The sequence below is a fragment of the Python bivittatus genome, unplaced genomic scaffold (assembly GCF_059951505.1).
Source record: "Python bivittatus isolate LINGU-HERP-01145 unplaced genomic scaffold, Pbiv_v1 ctg000670_np1212, whole genome shotgun sequence".
In the NCBI taxonomy this organism is placed as follows: Eukaryota; Metazoa; Chordata; class Lepidosauria; order Squamata; family Pythonidae; genus Python; species Python bivittatus.
Window position 1 is genome coordinate 13,153,178 of NW_028277094.1, and position 20,043 is coordinate 13,173,220.

A 20,043-nucleotide genomic window follows, 5' to 3' on the forward strand; every position below is an offset into this window, starting at 1 on the left:
TGGTGTCAGCAGAAAGTCCATAAAGGGTTGCCAGAAGTAACACATCTTGTTTTAACCTTGATTAAATAAACCATCTTTATATGCCTTTCTTTTACTTACAACAGTTTTAATCTTTAGTCCATTCAAATATTGTCGTAGCCTTCAATATCTAATTTGGAAGAATTTCCTATCCTTCAAAGATCTGATATACTGTAAGCTTTGAAATATGCCATGTTTGTGTTGCATTGATGGCAATCATGGCAGGGACCATGATCTGCCCAGTCTCTGTTGGCAACTTCAGGGACTGTGTCTCCTCTGTGGTTGGTGCCAACTTCCTCTGTGGCCATTTTGGGTTGTGCTGCTGCACATTGGTGATAGTAGGAGAAGAACAATCACACCAACATCACTAGAGAAGGCTGTAGACCAGGGCCCTGTAAAGCAAATTGCCCGCCCAACCCACATACAAACACCCCCTTCTGCAAAAAGCTCTGTGGGATGCTGTAGCATCCTGGAGAATGACCTGCACATCAGTGTCTTTATTTTACATGGTTGACAAGCAGGTCACCCCAAGATAACTAGAGCAGGGCTTTCACTAAAAGGTTCTGACAGCTCTGTGAACCCTCCGCTCTAGCTATCTCCACCTCCAGCCCCAGCACGTTACAGGGGGCAGCTGGTGGGTGTTCATCCCCCATTGCACCTTAGCTTCCCTCCCAGTAAATGATTAGGGTGATATTCCTCTCCAGCCTTGCTTCCAAGGCAGAGCGGAGACCTTCTATGCAGGCTGAGCAAATTGTGCCAGCGTAGAATGGTAAACCAGCTTTTTGAATGTGCCTGGGATGTTTTTTGTTGCATTCTTCCTGGAGAAACCCTTTGGTTGTTTGTGGCCCTTCCCTCTGCCACTCACTTCCTGCTGCCCCCTTCTCCAGGGAAAGGATTGTTGTGTGTTTGGTAAGTGTGTTTTGCAACCTAGATGCACTAGGGAGCCTAACTCTATGTCAGAGGATGCTAGTGGCTGGTGTGGCGCTGGCAGCTGCTGCGGTGGCGGCTGCCGCCTCCTGAACCTTGCCTGCTGCCAGATCCTCCAATTTTGAAGCTTTATCTTGGAAAGTCATGTCCCTTCCAAAGTTTCCCTCCCCAGGACTTCCAAGTCAAGTTTCTAATTTGGATGAAGAGCAATTTTGCGAAGAAGTGGCTTTATTTGAAAGTGGGGGCTGCCCATGGTTTTAAGTCTGCCACCTGAGACAGTAATAGCATAGATTCTGTATTTGCTCTATTCTTAGAAAGTGTCTTTTGTAGGCAGAAGGTTTCAGGTTCAGCCCTGGCATCTCTCCAGTTTGAAAGAGGATCATTTGCCAGGTGGTGGGAAGGCTGTCTGGCTCCCTGCTGCCAGGCAAACACAGGCGGGGGGGGGGGGGGATGAAGATGCAGTTCACCTGTTGAGTTTGCATCCTAGAAAATGATTGACATCCATTGCCTTTCTCAACATGTTTTTACTTTCTTTGTCCACTGGCTCAGCAGAAGGGTCCTGTTTCTAAAGAAGAGGAGCTGCAGGATTGTTAGCTCAAAGTGATCTGTGTTGGTGCTGGAGGTAACCTTGGCAAATAGCCTAGTCCCTGAGCAGCAGAAAGTGGTAGAAAAGGCGAACTCCTTTGGGCTCAGCTCCCACACTGAGCGAGCTAGAGGAAGGGTTCGCAGCAGGCACCACCGAGGAGCAGGCTGCCCTTTCATCCCAGTGGCAGGAGTGGTGCTGTGGAATCAATCTTTGCTTTGCGTTGGAGGCGGGCGTGAGAACTCCTACAGAAAGCAGTTCGGATAAATGCAGGCTTGGCGGACAGTGCCTGGGCCTTTATGCCCCAGAAGTTTGCTCTTCTTCCTTCTAGTCCTCTTGAATGATAGGCTTCATGCATAGGCCATCTATCACCATCCCAGCCTACAGAGGATCTCCTAGTTCCTTGGAACACCGGGCAGCCCTTTGAAGCAGCAAGTCAGCCTCCCAGCTGCTCTGCACAGCAACACTGTGAAGGGAAACTGAGGCCCAGAGAAGGGGTGCTCAGCACAGCCAGCAAAATCACTTGGAACCAGCAGCTGCCCCTCCAGCCCTCCAGTCCAATGCAGTGATCTGCCTCTGACCAGTGAGTAGCAGCGGGGAAAAGGTCACCTAAGCCTGCTTAGAAGGGGGAAGGGTTATGTTGAGGGGCCTGGGTGAACAGCTCACATTGTACCAAGGATATCGGCTACGGTCTTCCTGTAACTTCTTCTCTTGGCAAAGAAAACCCTTATTCCATGCTTGGCAGTCTTAGAAAATAGCTATTAAAAGGCTAAACTAATGCCATTTTAGAAAGGAAGTTAGTGCTTTGCCATTAAACAGAAGCAAGCATTTATATTTGTGCAAATCTGCAGGATGGTCTCTGTTCCAGTTGCCCAGAGTCTCTCCTGGGAGATGGAAGAGTGGCATAGACAATGGATGCCAGAGAATTTATAAATAGCAACTTGTCAATAAAAATAACTAAAATAGGTAATAAGATGCATCGGGTATAATTCTGAGATCCCACTTCTCTCCTATCGTTCCAACCGTCTCTTTCTTTCTCTTCAACTGACTTCTATAACTGCTCCGGAATGATTGCAACGGTCTCTTGTGCACAGCTGAGCCGCTGTTCCTCTGGTGCAGCAGAACCCGTGTGGCTGAGCTGGCTTCTCACTTCTACCCCAATTGCCTCGCTTGCTGTGGAGCCTGGTGGCTGCCTGGCCTGTCTCCTTCTTCAGACCCCCCTCCCCGGGTCTGAACTCAGATGGCAGAAAGGGAGAAGTGTCTGTGTGCATGTGTAGGCCGTCCTGCAGATGATCAGCTAGGATCTTTACTGAAGAAAAGCCAGGACAATTAATTTCTGAACTGCTACTGCACTTTGCAACTCTTCTGAGCTGCTTGTTCAAATGCAGAAAACCAGCCAGGGCTTCAGGTGGAGAGCTTTTTAAAGGCTGTGAGGAAGAGTTTGGAAGCCCGTCTTTGATCAAGTGAGGTGGCATAATGGAGGCATCCCACATTCCCTTGTGGGCCACAGGTGGCTATTCCCCCCACGGCACTCGGGCCTCTTAACGTGACAGAGTTCAGTAGTGGCTTTTGCTCACAGCTGGTGGGCATGTCTCCCCAGCTCAGCTTTGCAGGATAAGAACAGCTTGAAGTCCAGCCTGCTCCAAGTTGTAATATGGGTGGGGGGATATATTTTGTTTTAAAAGTTGAACAGTGAAACTCTGGGGCATTACTGCTTTGATTCTTGGTTGTTTTATTGATAGTTCTTTTCTATCCCACCCTGGGCCCTCCCAGTGAGCTACATGCAAGTACTGGGCCTGGGTTTCTGGGCAACCCTGCCGCTACCATTGCTATCATTACTACTAAATTCACTGAAACCTGTTACGAAACAAACAACCGAAGTTAGTGAGGGCTAAAATAGCTATCCAGATGTCCACATAATATACTGTGGCAGCTCCTTCCTGCAGCTGGCCTGTGGCGCTCAGCTGGGAGCTCTGCTGCGCCTTATGGCTGACGAGGCGGGCTGCCCACTGCTGCTCCTTCAGCAGAGTTAGGTCCTGCTCCTCCCGCAAAGCGGGAAGAGCCAGCGGTCCCTCCCCAGGCCCGTTCCGCCCTCATGGTGCTGTTGAGTCTGCCGAGGACAGGCCACGAAAGCATCTCACACCTGTTGTGAGGTAGGAGCTTGAAGCCAATGTGGTTGCCATGGTTCCGATGACAAAGATGAAAGCCTTTGGGAGCACCCTTGAATAACAACATGGAGAAACCACGTGGGGGACAGAGGAAGAGAGGGCAGGGGCTGCAGGCGCAGTGGAGAAAAGGAGGACAGGAGGAAATTCTCTCACTGGCCATGTGAATCAAATTCAGACAAATTTTTGAACAGTTATATGTGTTCAATAGTCAGGAATAGTCTGACTTGTTCATTAACATGTAACCATCTAGATGATGTTATTGTTACTCCTGCAGTGAATTGGATCTGCAGAGATTTGTTGCTACGTGCAGCAGGGGCTCGGGAGGCTAGACTGAGGGATCTGGGAAGTTCAGCTCTGTGCCTTGGTAGATGCCATGCGATTAACAACCAGTCCATGGTTCTTTTCCTGCCTCCTTCACCCCCAAACCGCTCACTGATTTTATGGGGCTGTGGCTATTGGGCACAGGGCTCTTGGGTGCTTGGAAGTTTACAAGCAGCCCCACTTTTCCTTGGACCAGATCTGGTATCTCCACACAGGCCTGGGCCACGCCAGGAGAGAACGGCTGGCCTAGTTGTTTCCTTGTGAAGTGTGGGACCAGGAGTTCAATGGAGACATCTGGGAGAGGCGGCCAGGCTGAAAGGAGGAAAGGACAGCCTACACGGAGAGGTTTAAGATGATCCTCCATCCAAAATGAGCAAAATCATTTTTGAAAGCCCTAATGCAGTGACTTTGCTCAAGGAAAGCTGGACAAACACCTTGGCAAGGCACACCTGCCCGAGCTTACCAGCCAAGCAAGCAAAGATGTCTCATTTCAGTGAATCTCAGGAAAAGTGCTTAAGATATAGCTTCCTGTGCCCCTCCCACATACACCACAAATGTGTAACTTTGGATAAAGTGATGCTTAAGCACTCACACCAAAAGCAAACATCCATCATGTTCCCTCGTGTCCATCCAGGGTTCTTTATTTTCCATATTTGCTGGAGCAGGTTAAAGCTGGTGGCTTCTGCACATGGAGGATGATGGCAAAGACCAATGGGGTGCAGGCTTCCCCTGCCAACCGTCAGCAAAGCGTCTCTGCAAAAATGACCACCAAAGGTGACCTGGAGCAGACCCAGGTCAGCAACCACAACAGCAGGTAACTGCAGGGGCTTTGGAGAGGCTGCAAGACCCTCGTGGCCCAGGAATCAGTTTGCCAGAGGGGCATCTGGTTATGTTAAGAAAATGGCATTCTGCATATGCTCTGGAATAGTATCCATTTCAGAGGGGGTGGGGGAACACGGAACAAGAGTGGTGGTGCTGCAGGGCTGTGGTGTGCTGCGAACCCTCCCCCTTTATACATGTTTCCTGTTGCACCCACCTACAAAAGCATGCAGTGCAATGCTTTGATGCTGCTTTCATCATTCAAATGGTCTTCACCAGTTGGCTGTCTTCTACTGTATGGAAAGAAGGGGACCTGCTGTGCCCCATCTAGAGGGAGATCAGGCTGGAGAAAAAACAGAGGCTGCCCTGAAGCCAAGGAAAATCTTTTCCTCATGTGAACCATGAAAAAATGCCTGAATATTTTTTCTTGGCCTTCCCTTGAACTGAAGTCTTCACCTGCCTCATCAGTATCTCCCACAGCTAGGGAGAAGCAAGACCTGGTTCTGGTGATAAGGAGCTTCCTTCCAGATCACTGGGCCCCTAACCTTGGTTTGCAAGGCACAAGCCCACAGAGTCCCACCAGATTGTAGATAAAATAGAGGGGCAACTTGGCTTCATTTCTCTGGTGTGCCCACATAGACAGGGACGGAGGCAAAAGCTCTTGAGTCTGTTTTCCTGTCGGATGACTTTGAGGAAACAGTTCAGGGGTTTGGAGGGTTACAGAGGCCTTGTTTTCACGGTTGGTGTGGATGGGGTGCTGCTCAGCTCCATCAGCCAGGGAGGATCACTTGCTGCTTGGTCTCTCTATAGACTTCCCTCAGTTGATGACGATGATGTCTCCTCAGAGCTGCAGCGGGTGGCTGCCTTGGAGGATGCAGACCACCCCAAAAAAGGGGGCCTCTCCAGGTATGCTTCATGTGGCTTTGGCCAGCTAGGACCTGCCAAGGGGAAAAGGCAAGGGCAGGAGCGCTTTCTGAGGTGGGCAGCTGGTCCATGCCATTTTTGCTGGAACTGGGTAACAGAGCAGGGACTTACTCCATGTCCTGAAGCCCAGCAGTCTTTTGCCTGCGTTGCTGGGGATTCCCGTTGCATCTCTTCCTAGGGGGCAGGAGCCAGGTCAACGTGTCCTTTGTTGGAAACTCTGGGCTGCGATCGCCTTAAGAGCAATTCTGCAGCTTGCCTGACAGGACTTTGGTTTCTGTCTGGAAAGATGCAGTCTAGGCTCCTGGCTTCAACATGCAAGGGTGTGGTGAGGTTTCAGCAGGAGGGAGTAACAACATTGTGGGGACTGCTGGAGATCAGGGTGGTGTTCTGTTTGGACTTTCCTGCCTTCCTTCTCCAGTCCTAGTCAGGCAGGAGAAAGAAAAAGTGGCCAGTTCGTTTCCCTGGACAAACTGTGCCTCATCTGCAACTCACAACCAACCAACCTTCCTCCTTCCCTCCCTTCCTCCCTTCCTCCCTTCCAGGATAGCCCGGCTGGTGATGGCTGTCCGGGGATGGGCAAAAAAAGGTTTGAAAGAAGAGGAGAGGCCAGACTCCTTCCTTGAGCGCTTTCGAGGACCAGATGTGAAGAATTTGGCATCAGAGTCAGCAACAGCCGGTGGAGATGGCCTTGCAGGCCAGGGGAAAAAGAAGTAAGTCTCCCTCACTCCCCTGTGCATTCCTATCTGTTCTGGGGGCTGGAGAGGGAATGAGGGCCCTCCTTTCTAAGGGGTGAGGTGGTGTCTCATGAAAGAGACTGGAAAGGCGTATGTTGAAGGGAGACCAACCTTTGGATGGAGGATGGTGGTGGAAGAGCCTCATTGTTAATGACCAGAAAACAGCTGCTGCGTCACACTCTGTGGCGGGAGGCAAGCAGCTGAGAGAAAGGAGAGGTGCTGCTGGAGGACTGGGGTTGTGGGCTGATGCAGCCCGGTCTACCAGTGTGAAGATGGCTTCCTGGGGACCCTTTGTCCATGGTAAAGGAATGCTGCTGCTGCGTTGAACACATTTGAGGAAAGTTCCCCGGACCTCTCACGCAGAACAGCAGAAAGTTTGAGCTAACCAGACATTTGGCAAAACGGCAAAATGCCCCTTGGGGCCAGTCCTAACAGCCGGTGTCTCCAGCTGCTGCTCAGTCCCTCAGTGGTGCCTCATCTCACAGACCAGCTGTCCTACCACCAACTCCTGTCCTTACACACGGCCCAGCAGGCCCCAGCTGCCTAGGCTTTGCCAGGACATTGACTTCATCTGGATGGCATGCTCAGGGTCCTTTTTCTGGGCAGCCAGGGAGGCCTTAAAATGCTGCCCAGAGAAGCTGGAAGGCTGATCGAAGGGAGGTGAGTTGTAATCAGCCCCAGGAAAGGACTGGTAGTCCTCTCATTGCTTTTCCAGGAGGTAGAACATTCAGCCAGAGATTGGAGCTGTCTCTTTCTTCCTCTGGGCTTTATCAAAGCCAAGGCAGTAGACGTTGAACAGAAGTATGGCAGTGGCTGTGCTTGAGCTTGGTCAAATCCTCCCCCAACCCCAGAAAACCCTACCATCTTAGCCTCTCCACCCTGGGAGCCCTATCTAAGCTGAGATTGCAACTGGGATCTGATCATTCATCTTACCACCCTCCTTCCCTGCCCTCCAGTGCAGTTGCCAGCTCGGGTCCTTTAAAAGAAGGTTTTGACTATGTTTCCAGGAAGAAATGGAAAGTCCTTGTGGTGGACCCTGCTGGGCAATGGTACTACCGCTGGCTCCTGGTTATTGCAATACCAGTTCTGTACAACTGGTGCATGCTGGTTGCAAGGTGAGTGGAAAGTGTGGTGGTGGTTAGGGCCTTGCCTCCCGCATGTCTCACTTGCTGGGCTGTGAGGAAAACATTGCTTTTGTGGCCTGACTGTGGTCTAACAGTTGAGCAACCTAGCAGGGCTCTAGCAACTGCAGAGTGGGCCTACTGCTGAGCCTCTGCAGGGAAGTCAGGTCAGGGACTGGGCCCACTGGCTGCTTCTGTTTTGCTGCCATCAAAGGGGGAAGAAAAGATTCACAAGTAGTCCCTTTCACAGCCGTTATTCTGCCCCAACCTGATCAGCCTCTATTGGAGACCTGAGCTGGCACACCTAGACCATCTCCTTCCTTACCTGCCATTCCTGTGTGATCAGTTGTTTCTAGTATCTATCCCCAGCTACAGGCAGTTCTCCTGGCTGCCAGGGAAGAACGTAGGTGGGAGAGATTCTTTCAGGCATGTCTGTCATCAGGAGGAATGCTTTGCTAGTGGACAGCTGTCACCTTCAGATGCATATCTTGGGAAGGCCCAGCATCTGTACAGGGCTGCTCTCCATGGAATTTGTACTGGCTGTCTTTCCTCCCCTGGGAGGGGCCCAAGAAATCAAGAAGGCTCCTTTGGTTCAAGGCAAGGGAGGATCAGCCAGTTCCCTGCACAGTCCACCTAAATGCTCTATCTCACCACTGTGTTTCCACTCTTTTCACAAACTTATTTTCATCCTTTAACGAAGGAGCGTAAAATATACTGCAGCTTTAAGAATGTCCATTACTCTGGGGATCATCCCCCTGACTTTTCCTTGATGGCCCTACTGGCCCCATGGTCTCCATGTGTCATGGGAACTGCAGGGGCTTCCTGAGCTCCTCAGCTGTGGTATCTTTGCAGAGCCTGTTTCAATGAGCTCCAGAGAAGGTACTTGCTCTGCTGGCTGCTTCTGGACTACCTCTCGGACAGCATTTACATCTTGGACATTGTCATCCGGATGCACACAGGTGAATGAGGAGAGGTGGGATCTGGATTGGGAATTGTTTGGTGCTCGTTCTGTAATGGAGGGAACATTCCCTCTCTTCCCAACATGCAGAAAATGCCCCCAGCAAAGTGAGTCTCCTTGGCCGCAGTTCTGAAAAAACCCCAGTGAAAGATTTATCAAGCTTTATTGCTGAACAATTTGTTAAAGAATTACCAGACTGGGCACCATGGAAATGTCTCCACCCTGACAGCATGCTGAGTTAATAGATATCCAAACTGGGGAATACATTCTCAGAACATCTGTGGCCTTCAATACCTTACCTCCCCACCATTCACCACTGTGAGAATGGAAAATGTTTTCCTCTGTGTGGTTGTGCAATCAAGAGCGGCTCCTTCACTGGCCACAGACAGACTGTGGGTCCTAGCTAGTGTGTATAAGGAACAGTAGCATGGAACTAAACATATTTGAATTGCTCTTTGTATTTTTCCTGGTAGGTTATCTTGAGCAGGGATTACTTGTTAAAGACTTCAAGAAACTGCGTGATAAGTACATTGCCACCTTGCAATTCAAGCTGGATGTCTTATCCATTCTGCCCACTGATTTGGCATACCTTGTGGTTGGCATCCATCGGCCTGAGTTACGCTTCAATCGGCTGCTACACTTCCCCCGCATGTTTGAATTCTTTGATCGGACTGAAACAAGGACCAGTTACCCAAACATCTTCAGGATATGTAATCTGGTGATGTACATTTTGGTCATCATCCACTGGAATGCATGCATTTACTATGCCATCTCCAAGGCCATTGGCTTTGGAGAAGACACCTGGGTTTATCCAAATATATCAGACCCAGAATATGGATATTTGACAAGGGAGTATGTCTATTGTCTCTACTGGTCTACATTGACCTTGACTACCATTGGTGAGACTCCTCCACCTGTGCGTGATGAGGAATACCTCTTTGTCATCTTTGACTTCCTGATTGGAGTTCTTATTTTTGCTACTATTGTGGGAAATGTGGGGTCCATGATCTCCAACATGAATGCCACCAGGGCAGAATTCCAGGCCAAGATCGATGCTGTCAAGCACTATATGCACTTCCGCAAAGTAAGCAAAGAAATGGAAGCTAAGGTTATCAGGTGGTTTGACTACCTTTGGACCAACAAGAAAACTGTGGATGAGTGGGAGGTGCTCAAAAACCTTCCTGACAAACTGAGGGCTGAAATAGCTATCAATGTCCACCTTGAGACCCTGAAGAAAGTGCGGATATTCCAGGACTGTGAGGCTGGGCTTTTGGTGGAACTGGTGCTCAAGCTTCGCCCTCAGGTTTTCAGCCCAGGGGACTACATTTGCCGGAAAGGAGACATTGGTAAGGAGATGTATATCATTAAGGAAGGAAAGCTGGCTGTGGTGGCAGACGATGGTGTTACTCAGTATGCCTTACTGACAGCAGGATGCTGTTTTGGAGAGATCAGCATTCTCAACATTAAAGGAAGCAAAATGGGGAACAGGCGAACAGCAAATATAAGAAGCATTGGCTACTCTGACCTCTTTTGCCTGTCCAAAGATGACCTCATGGAAGCTGTGACTGAGTATCCAGATGCCAAGAGGGTCCTAGAGGAACGTGGTCGAGAGATCCTCACCAAGGAGGGACTATTGGATGAAGCGGAAGCTGCAGAAAGTATGGAAGTGATGGATGTGGGGCAGAAGCTGGACAGGTTGGAGACCAGCCTGGATACGCTAAACACTCGCTTCTCCCGACTCTTGGCTGAATATGATGCAGCTCAGATGAAGCTCAAGCAGCGCCTCACTTCTTTGGAGACCAAGGTGAAGGAAGACAAGCAGGACGAGCTTTTTCCTGATGGCTTCATCAGCCCACTGGGGGAAGAGGAAAAAACCAAGCCTTGAGGTCTTGCTTCCTACCCTTTCCTGCTCATTTATTTTGTTTACTTTGCTTGTATGTTACTTATTTCCCAAAAGGTGGCTCTCATCAGACTGTCTTATCACAAGATCCATTTCCAGACTGCTGTTCTTTACATGGCCCTCTCCCTGTAGGACATTCCTACAACTCTCACTATGGTTTTCTTTTTCTCATCAGTTAACACTGATTAATTAATGAATTAATGAATTCTCCCTTGAGCTGTTCAAGAAGCTCAGATTCCCTGTTTCTTAACTCCCCCCATAAACTCCTTTTCCTAGCCTCCTCCCAGATGGGCCAATGCAGACTCTCAGATGTTCATTCCAAAAAACAGCCATGAAATGGAAAGTAGACTAGTTGCCCCTGGTCTTACTTTGACTTCTACTCTTGTAACAATAGCCCTTCTTCCTTTTGAAACATATTTTCACATTTGGTTTCTACCAGCAGATAAAAGAGTCCCAAGTCTTCCTATTCTTGAGACAATTTCTAATGGAATTTTGTTGCCTATGTTATTTCGCAGGTAGAAGGAAGGAAGGGGTGTACACATATTTCATGTGAGTGTGGTGTGGGTGTGGTGTGTTGGGGCATGGAGTCACCTTTTCAAGTGAGGTCTGCATATTTCAAAATTGCAGAGAGAAAGAAGTGCCTAAATCCACTTGGATTCTTCAGCTCGGTTTCTGCTGCCTAATCTTCTTATTCTACTTCTCACCAGTGAGACTTGCTGCTGTGTGTTCTCCTCAGTTTTTGAAGATAATTGAAGTTTCTTCTGGGGCAACATCAAGTGCCAAAAAATGCAGCACATCCTAGCAGGAGAAGGTGTTCAGGGATTATCTCCATGTATCTCAGGCAGTCAGGGAAGGCTTGGTCCAGAGTCCTTCCTGGGCCAGCAATCCTTTCTTGTACTTAGATCCAGCTTCAGGAGGACCTGAAATTAATCTGGGATAGCCATCCAAGTCAGCATACATACTGAAGTAGGTTGAGGCATACAGATGCCCACCAGATCCCCGCTATGAGAGCTGGTCCTCTTTTTAACCAGGAGTCTTTTCAACATCAGAGAGTTTGGATGTAAAATTGTGTGCTTTGCAGGGATTGTGAATTAGGTCTGGGTAACGGAGTTGTCAGGAACGGCTTTTGGCGCAACATTTCTCTGCCTGATCTTGTCTTCTGATTCAGGCCTTGGTCCTAAGGATAATAGGACAAGCAGCCCTTTGACTAAAGAGGAGAAAGATGTGTTTGCACGCTCGTGGCAACACTGGCTTGGTCTGCATGAGGTGGCTCAGCAGTGACTCACTATCGCACTTTTGAAGCTGGTGATGAAGGAGAAACTACTCCATCAAGCCGCTTTATAAAGAGCAGCTGGATCCCTCCAAGTAGCACTAGAATTTGGAGCAGATCAGGCCAGCTGAAAATCATCCAGGTTCCCAAGAAAAAGGCATAGGTGAAAGCAGTGTGCTCTGAGCCATTTTACATGTTGCACTTTTAGGGTGCTTTGAGAGACGTCTGCCTTGATGTAACAGTCAGAGTTACACAGGGTTCCATGTCATACATTAAAAAAAAAATAGGGTGCCCCTGTGTTGGTGATAGGTTAGTCTGGGTGATTTTTCTTCTTGCTGGCTTTTTGTTTCTTGTATGAAGTGGAAAATGGGGCAGTGGAACTGCTGACCCAATCTTTCCAAAGAAGTGTTTTTTACCTAGTAAATGGCTCAGCAGAGTGAGACAGTTCTGATGTGCTGGGTTGGTGGCAGTTGGAGGGAGTGGCTTGTCCACAAGGGGGAGCCGTTGGCCTATAACTAAAGAGGGTGGAGAGGGACTGACACCCCCTCCCCAAGAGAACCAATTCAGTTTGATCAGCAGCAAACTTGCACTAATCTCCTGTTCTTTCTGGAGAGTTAAGCCAACTGTGTAGACAGGTTCTGTTTGATGGAGGTAGCTTGCCTAACATAACATACTTCAGGTGTGGATTCTTCCATCTGCTCAGCTTGATATGATGGTGTTCTGAAGCCACATGCTTATAAAAGTTTCAGAAGTACAGACCAACACAGTTTTGCAGGCTGACTCCTGAAGTTTGCAAATGCATGTGATGCCCTCCAGATGTTCAACAAGCCCTTCAGCAGGCACAGGACTTCCTTCAAAACAACACTTTTTTACGCTTTTTTCCATGGATAGAAAAACCATGTATAACGTTGCTGAAACTCATTTGCCCTTGGCACAGATAACGTAAAGCCATCTTCCCCAAGCCCGCTCAAATTGTTCTTGCTCCGTGCAGCTTCCTGATTTATGGGAATTTTCGTTTCACTCAACAGGCCACAGTGGGAGGCATCCGCACAAGACTCAGCAATGAAGGGAGATGGGGCAGCAGGAGCTCTCTCTGCTTCAGGGCTGGCAGAAGAACAATAGATGCTTCAGCTAAGAGGAGGGCCTGTGCTACAAGCATTTGTAACATCTGCTTTGTTGCTTCTGCTGCTATTGTAGTTACTTTCCATTTGCCTTGGGGAAATAGGAGAGGCTCTAATGCGCTTCCTTCATGAAGAAATGTGAATGTTGTGTTTTGCTGCTCAGTCCCTCATGACAGGATAACGCCAGAGCAGTGAGCAAATCAGGCGATCCATTTGCACAGAAGGCAGTTTCAAAAAAACTCACCCAGGAGCAACAGCTATTTCAGCACTCTGGACAGCAACTGCAGGCCACAGCTGCGGCACGGCGCACTCCGGAGGAATAAAGGGCTGCTTGGGGCAGAAGCCGACGACGTGAAAAGCTCCGAAGGGTCGCGAAACAAAGCACCATAAACAAAACAAAATGAAGCATATTTCATGCAACCTATTTTATTTTAACTTTTTGGAAAGCAGGTGTCACCAGAGAATCGAGCAGCTGTTTTGGGGCACCACATGAAATTAACTGTTGCATTCCAGTGGTTAATAATCAACGGGTGGTGTTCATGGGAACATAACTTGATTGCAGGCACAAAGTTGCTCTGGGTGGGGGGTGTTAACCCCAGTTCCTCAGTGGAAGTGAATGAAGAACCCTAACCAGAGACTTTTCAAAACATCCAAATATCACTTCGCTGAAGCTCAATGGTGGAATCTCGATGCTGGAATAGGTAAGGAAAACTGCACAGCCTTAATATTGAATAAAACATGCCAAGAGCATAAAAATTTTCATGGTTCCTGGAAACAATCTCTCTCTCTCTCTCTCTCTCTCAGTGAATAATCTCTAACAATTCAGCTTAAACCGAGGCACTGCTTAATGGAAGTGTGATTCTGAGGGGGGCCCATGAAGTGAAGATCCCTCTGCTGTTCCTCATTATTTATTGTTTGCTTTAGGAGGACAAACTGAGCAGCAAGAAGCCGAAAAAGCTTTTGACATTCATGGCCACCCTCTTTGCATCATTCCCAAGAAATGCCTAAAATGGTCCCTCAGTTGAGAATCTGAGCAGCCTCATTGCCTATTGTGTTACAATGGACATTGAGAGTGGGCAATGTGGCAAAGAAATTTGATGGCTTCTCCTAGACCACAAGCGGTGCACCTAGCTGGAACAGAAGCAGAGGGCCAGCAAGAGAGCAGGTTGAAAAGGTAAGCATGTCGTTCTGCACATGCTCAGAGCTTAGGGGTGCAAGTGGCCCATGATGTCTGACAATGTGTGTAAGCAAAGTTGGAAGGGGCGTTGAGTCACTTGCTGCCTGCAAGGAGAGCCGGGAGGCGGACTGTCTCCATGGCACATCTCTTTTCACTCGGAGATGGAGGCAGGAGGCTCCAGACTGACTAGAATCATTAATTAAGATGTTGGGGATATTCCTGGGCAAGGCACTGCTTTGCTACACAGCTGACACATTCACATTTCTACATGAAGGAAGCTATCTGGAGGTTGCTTCCTATATATGGTTTACATTCCCAGGCCGTATCTCGAAGATAGCATGGCTGCCATGCTGACCTAGCAGGAAGGAATAAATAAGGAGAAGGTCACACGGGTGGGTTCATAAAAAACACTTCAGCATCATGCTGTAATGCATGCTGCGTCTACCTCTTCCTTTGTCTTGTCTTAGAAATGCAGCAGGCCAAAGGTATTTAAACTGTGGTTCTGCTTCTGCTCGGGGCTGCTCAGCAAGCTGCCAGTGCTTTGCTGGGAGCTCAGCGCGCACTGTTTTGTTGTTTGCATGCTAATACATTTATGCTATATCTTCACAGTGACTTGGTTGCTCTAGGCAAGCCAGGTTTTGGCTACAAATAATGTAATGACTTAGAGCTTAACTTTTTCCAAAAAGTGTCTGCAGATCTATAAAGTGCAAGCACAGAGACTCTGAAAAAGATCATGGAGTAGAGTGGGGAGGGGTGGAGTAACGAGTGGCAGGGTAGACCCTGAAACCACCACCTCCATAAGACCTAGTTGACTAAAGCACTATGGATTGTGCACATTTTCAGGGAATTGCAGTTCTGGTCCTGTCCTTCTGGATAAACGGGTTGTGCCCATTAAAAGAGCAAACAGATGAAAAGGAAACGAAGCCTTTGGCTGCCATCAAGCCACCCTCAAGCAGCTCCGTTACAGCGATCCCATTCGGGGGCACTCAGGCGCCACCTCCGCCAGCTGGCTTTCCTGAGACATTCACTGGCTCAGCCAGCAGCGTGGCCGTCCCTTCCTTGCAGGAACCTTCCTGCCCAATGCAGAGCAATCTGCCTTCCTGCTCCAGAAGAAATGCACAGGAGGCTGTACTTTGGAGTCAATGTGCACAAAAGCAAGGTGTGTTGACCTCATTTTGCTCTGGCAATTAACACATGCTGCTTTGAAAGGGAATCCTCTTGGAGGAAGCAAGTCTGTTGCTGTCACTTAATAAGAATGAAACCTCCATGTTCAGCGACGACACACTTCAGCTTTTCAGCTGTTAAGTACAAGCTGCTCAGAGTTAAAGCCTCTTTGCGGTTTCTGATCAGATATCACTAGGCAAAGGACAGGTCTTTGAGGGAACACAGCCCCATCATTTCTGTATTTTTTCTATGTAAACCCATTTCTGTAATTAGGCCATTGACTTTCACAGTGACTCATTTGCCCCAGACAGAGGTGGGAATACCAGTTGTTTCAATAGGCCAAGAGAGCATGCAATTCACTAATTCATTACACCCACTGAAATAAGGCAAATGGGAACTGATATCTTTCAAAGCAATTCTCATGTAGGATAACTGAAACCTTCTCAGACTTTGAAGGTTTGGAGGACACATCCTCCAAATGTTCAGTAGACACAACAGGCTAGGGGGAGGCAATTTTATTCCCTTATTTAAGCCAAAGAAGCCCAACTTCACTGCTGCCAGAAACACACACACACGCACACAGAGCTGGGCCTTCCTCTTGCTGAAGCAATGCCCCCCCCCCCCCGAAGTCCTTGACAAGAGCTAGTCAGGAAGAGTAGCCTGACGCTGGGTTCTGGGGCAGGTGAGTAGGGAGCAGGGGGCCGGGTGGGAATCAGGAAGCCTAGAGCACTTTTTGTCATATCTTTGAAGAACTGCTTGTCTGCAGCCGAGTCAGGTGTATAATAACTCTTCTTCTACCATTGATGCGCTTATCCAAAGGGTTATTATTTCTTTTGCCTTTCACATATTTAATAAACCCTTCAAAGCTCAACTGGTGGAATTAAGGAAGGCCTTGGAAAAAACAGCATATGAAATTGCCACCCTTTATTGATTTCGGGGCAGCATTCCTGCTGCTGTGAGAAGAAGAGGGCACCACATATAGCCACGGGTGGCTAATGCCATTCCTTTCTAGGGTGGGCTCCACACGTGCATCTTGTCTGGCTATGTATGTCTGAGTTTCTCTGGGTGGGTCAGCCCACTCCTCTCTGTCAGGTTCGGTCAGCACGAGGCTTCAGGGAAGCACGGGGCTGCAGGGAAGCTCGCAACCAGACCACGCGGAATCCACTGGCGGTAGCTAGCGGGGAAAAGAGGAACCGAAAGCGCCGCTAATTAACGAGCCACCTGCGGCCAGCTAAACAGGAAAACCGCAGCGGAAGCTTTTAACTAAGAACTGATAACGGCGCGAGCATGCAAGGAACGGGGCCGCAGGGCAGCGAAACAAGATCGCAACGCAGCACAGAACCCGCGGGTCTGCACGTAGCAGGGAGGGACCAACCCAGCCGGAAGGGGACTGGCAATCAAGGACAATGGACTCTGACCGACCCTGCCATCATGAACGATCAGGGGGGACATTGGGGGGCCTAATAGCCCACAGCCGCAACGCGATCACGAGGCGGGAAAAAGCGCGGGAAGGGGGAATATAACAAGTGATGCAATTGTACCAAGCCAGTCCTGGCTTTGCTTGTGACTACTACGTTACGCATGAGTAAACCTTCTTTGTGAACCACACGTGTCACGAGAGTTTCTCTGTCGAACGGGGCAAATCTTACATAAAGCCAGGACTCACCGTCAGCGCTACCCGGTACCACCGAGGAGCGTTTTCTTTCTCAATACAGGCATGACCAGCGACGAGGAATCCGTGGGTCAGCTGGAGCGCGAGGGATCCAGGCTCGCGGAAGGGCGGTCGGAGCCGCCCGGGAGCGACGGGGCAGCGGCCAGGGCCGGGTGCACTCCATCCGAGCGGTGGTCGATGGGCGTGAACCAAGGACCAGACGATTCAGGCGTTACGATGACCCGGGGTTCGGGGTTCCGGAACCGTGAGTGGAGCGAGAAATTCGCCCGACTAGAGGAGAGAGTCGAGCGACGCCTAGACGCCGTGGAGGCGATGCTCCAGACCCTACTACAGAGAGTGGGGCCACCGGCGGTGAACGAGGAGGCGAGCGACAGGGGGGGCGGTCCGACACCCCCGCCGGCACCACCCACGGCGCCCCGGTCGGAGGACCAACGGGCGGCAGACGCCCTGAGACTTCGAGGTATCACTGGGAAGTTCTCAGGGGACCCCGAACAGCTGCCGCACTTTCTGACGCACGTCAGGGGGTTCATGCAGAGGGGCGGTCACCTATTCGCTAGAGACGAGGACAGGGTATCCTACGTGGCCGAGCTGCTAGATGGCCAAGCAGCCAGCTGGGTGATCGGGCTGTACGATGCCAACGCGGCGGAACTACGGAGTTTCCCGGACTTCATGCAGGCGCTCCGGGACAGATTCGAGGACACATTGAGCGCCAAGCGGGCAGAGGACGACATCCTACAGTTCAGACAGCGGGGCAAATCGGTATCGGAATATGCCCTGGAGTTCCGGAGGTTGGCCGAGAAGCTCACGGACTGGCCGGAGTCCCTGAAGGTGAAGTATTTTAAGAGGGGACTCAACCCAGAGATCCTGGAACGGGCACTGGGGCGGGACGACCCGGCCACAGTGAAGGATTGGATCTGGCTGGCCGGAACGGCGGAATCGGCGTGGCGGCAGATCCAACAGAGCACAAGACGACGGGACCAGACGAGGGACCAGCCGAGGGAGAGGACCCCCGAGGAGAGGCGGAGCGGTCGACGGCAGTCCACCGGGAGGCGAGAGGCGACCAGAGCCCCGAATCTGTGCTTCCGATGCGGAGGCAGAGGCCACCGAGCGGCGCAGTGCCCGACGGAGCGGGAAGGCGCCCCACCACGGCCCGAAGTCAAAACCCCGCGTGCGAACGGGAAAAGGACCGGTGACCGACCGCGGAAGGGGGCAGTGGCGGCGGTGACCGAGAAAGGACGCGGGGGGTGGTCGACCCCGGAGACAGCATCCTCCGGAGAGGACTCGGAGCCGGCGGGAAACGAGGCGCGCTCGCACTGAACGGCGTCCCAGTGCGAGCAGGGGAGTCGAGGCGCGCGGACCCCATAGGAGACGAGGACTGCCCACCGTTCCGGGTGAGGATACACGTCCGGGAGGTGAGATCCGGAGGGGAGGCGCAGCTACGGGCGCTACTGGACTCGGGCTGCACCCACTGCTTGATGCACCCAGCGGTGGTCTCGGGGCTCGGGCTACAGCTGAGGCGCCTCCGGGAGCCCATTTCATTCAGCCAGCTAGATGGCACGCTGGCGGGGGGGGGGCCAGCTCAGTATTACACCGAGCCGGTCCAGATGACGATCGGGAGTCACCGGGAAGAACTGAGGTTCGTGGTGGTCCCGGTGGCCGACTACGCGGTGGTACTCGGCTTGGCGTGGCTGCGGCGGCGGAATCCACGAGTCGACTGGACGGCGGAGGCAGTGCGGTTCGGGGTCGACGGACCGGCGAGGGGCGAGAGCAGAGGGGACCGAGCCGTGGAGACGGAGGCAGCCGCAACCACCGGCGGGCAAGCGGAGGGTCCGGGACACCGGGAGACGGGGCGAGAGCAGATGGGGCCCGAGACCCGGGCGGCAACAGCAGCAGCAGCAGCGCCGGGACCCCGGAGACCCGCCACGATCCCGAGGCGAGGGGAGGCAGCGGCGACTGGCGAGGCGACCGCAAAGCGAGGGCCGGACCCGGGGAAACCCCGACGGGCGGCGGAATCCCGAGGCAGTATCGAGACCTGGCGGCAGCGTTCGGGGAGAAGGAGTCCGACCAGCTCCCACCACACCGGCCCAGTGATTGCGCCATCGAGCTAGAGCCAGGAGCGACCCTGCCTAAGCCGAAAATGTACTCCCTGTCGAGGAGGGAGATGGGGGCCCTGCGCGAGTTCATAGACAAGAACCTAGCGCGGGGATTCATCCAACCCGCGAAGTCACCATTAGCGGCCCCGGTGTTATTCCGGGAGAAGAAGGACGGCTCGCTCCGTAAGTGCGTAGACTACCGGGGGCTGAACGCAATCAGCACGGAGTACAAATACCCCCTCCCCCTGATGAAGGACTTGATGTCGCATCTGTCGAAGGGGAGGGTGTTCACAAAACTGGACTTGCGCGAAGCCTACTTCAGAGTCAGGATCCGCGCAAAAGATGAGTGGAAGACGGCGTTCAACACCCTGCTCGGAAGCTACCAGTTTTCCGTGATGCCGTTCGGATTAAAAGGGGCCCCGGGGGTATTTATGCAGCTAATAAATGAGGTGCTGCACAACCTACTCTACCGGGGCGTCCTGGTCTACCTGGACGACATCCTCATCTACACCGAGACCCTGGCGGAGCACGTGAGCCTGGTGCGCACGGTGCTCCAGAGACTGCTGAAGGCACAGCTGTACGCAAAGCTCTCGAAATGTGAGTTCCATCGAGAGCAACTAGACTACCTTGGCTACCGAATATCCAGCCGGGGAATTGAGATGGACCCGGCGAAAGTAAGGGATGTCCTGGGCTGGGAAGCGCCGCGAACCCGGAGGCAACTCCAAAGCTTCCTAGGGTTTGCGAACTTCTATCGTCAGTTCATCCCGAACTTCGCCCAAATCGCCCTTCCCCTAACCGACCTGCTAAAAACCAAGGGCACTGGGAAACCCCCCAAGCCCAGCATGGCACTCACGTGGACTGCAGAATGCCAGGGGGCGTTTGAGGAACTAAAACGGCGGTTCACCGCGGAGCCGATCCTGCGCCATCCCGACCCAGACCGGCGGTTTATAATCCAAGTGGATGCATCAGACGTGGCAACGGGAGCAGTCCTGCTCCAACCCAGCCCGGAGGGGCCATCCACCCGTGCGCCTACGCCTCCCGCAAATTCACCGAGACGGAGAGGAGGTGGATGG

At 51.4% G+C, this 20,043-nt stretch overlaps 1 protein-coding gene across 7 annotated transcripts; it reads left to right on the forward strand.

Annotated features, from left to right (window-relative positions):
• Positions 1-3: 3 nt before the first annotated feature.
• On the forward strand, positions 4-16,654 carry CNGA2 (cyclic nucleotide gated channel subunit alpha 2). 7 transcript variants are annotated; one of them, XM_088151805.1, is made up of 7 exons: positions 4-2,111; positions 4,683-4,831; positions 5,647-5,742; positions 6,303-6,470; positions 7,451-7,609; positions 8,468-8,574; positions 9,047-15,776. In XM_088151805.1, exons 2-7 carry the CDS (start codon positions 4,713-4,715, stop codon positions 10,456-10,458), a joined length of 2,061 nt encoding a protein of 686 aa, XP_088007931.1. In that variant the 5' UTR covers positions 4-2,111; positions 4,683-4,712; the 3' UTR covers positions 10,459-15,776. The 7 variants fall into 7 exon arrangements, 4 of the variants coding, with proteins under 4 accessions (XP_088007931.1, XP_088007930.1, XP_088007932.1 ...); XM_088151807.1 differs by having other exon boundaries at positions 2,102-2,111; positions 4,683-4,811; positions 9,047-15,773; XR_015798101.1 differs by adding an exon at positions 16,280-16,654 and having other exon boundaries at positions 4-5,742; positions 9,047-14,038.
• The last annotated feature ends 3,389 nt before the right edge of the window (positions 16,655-20,043 follow it).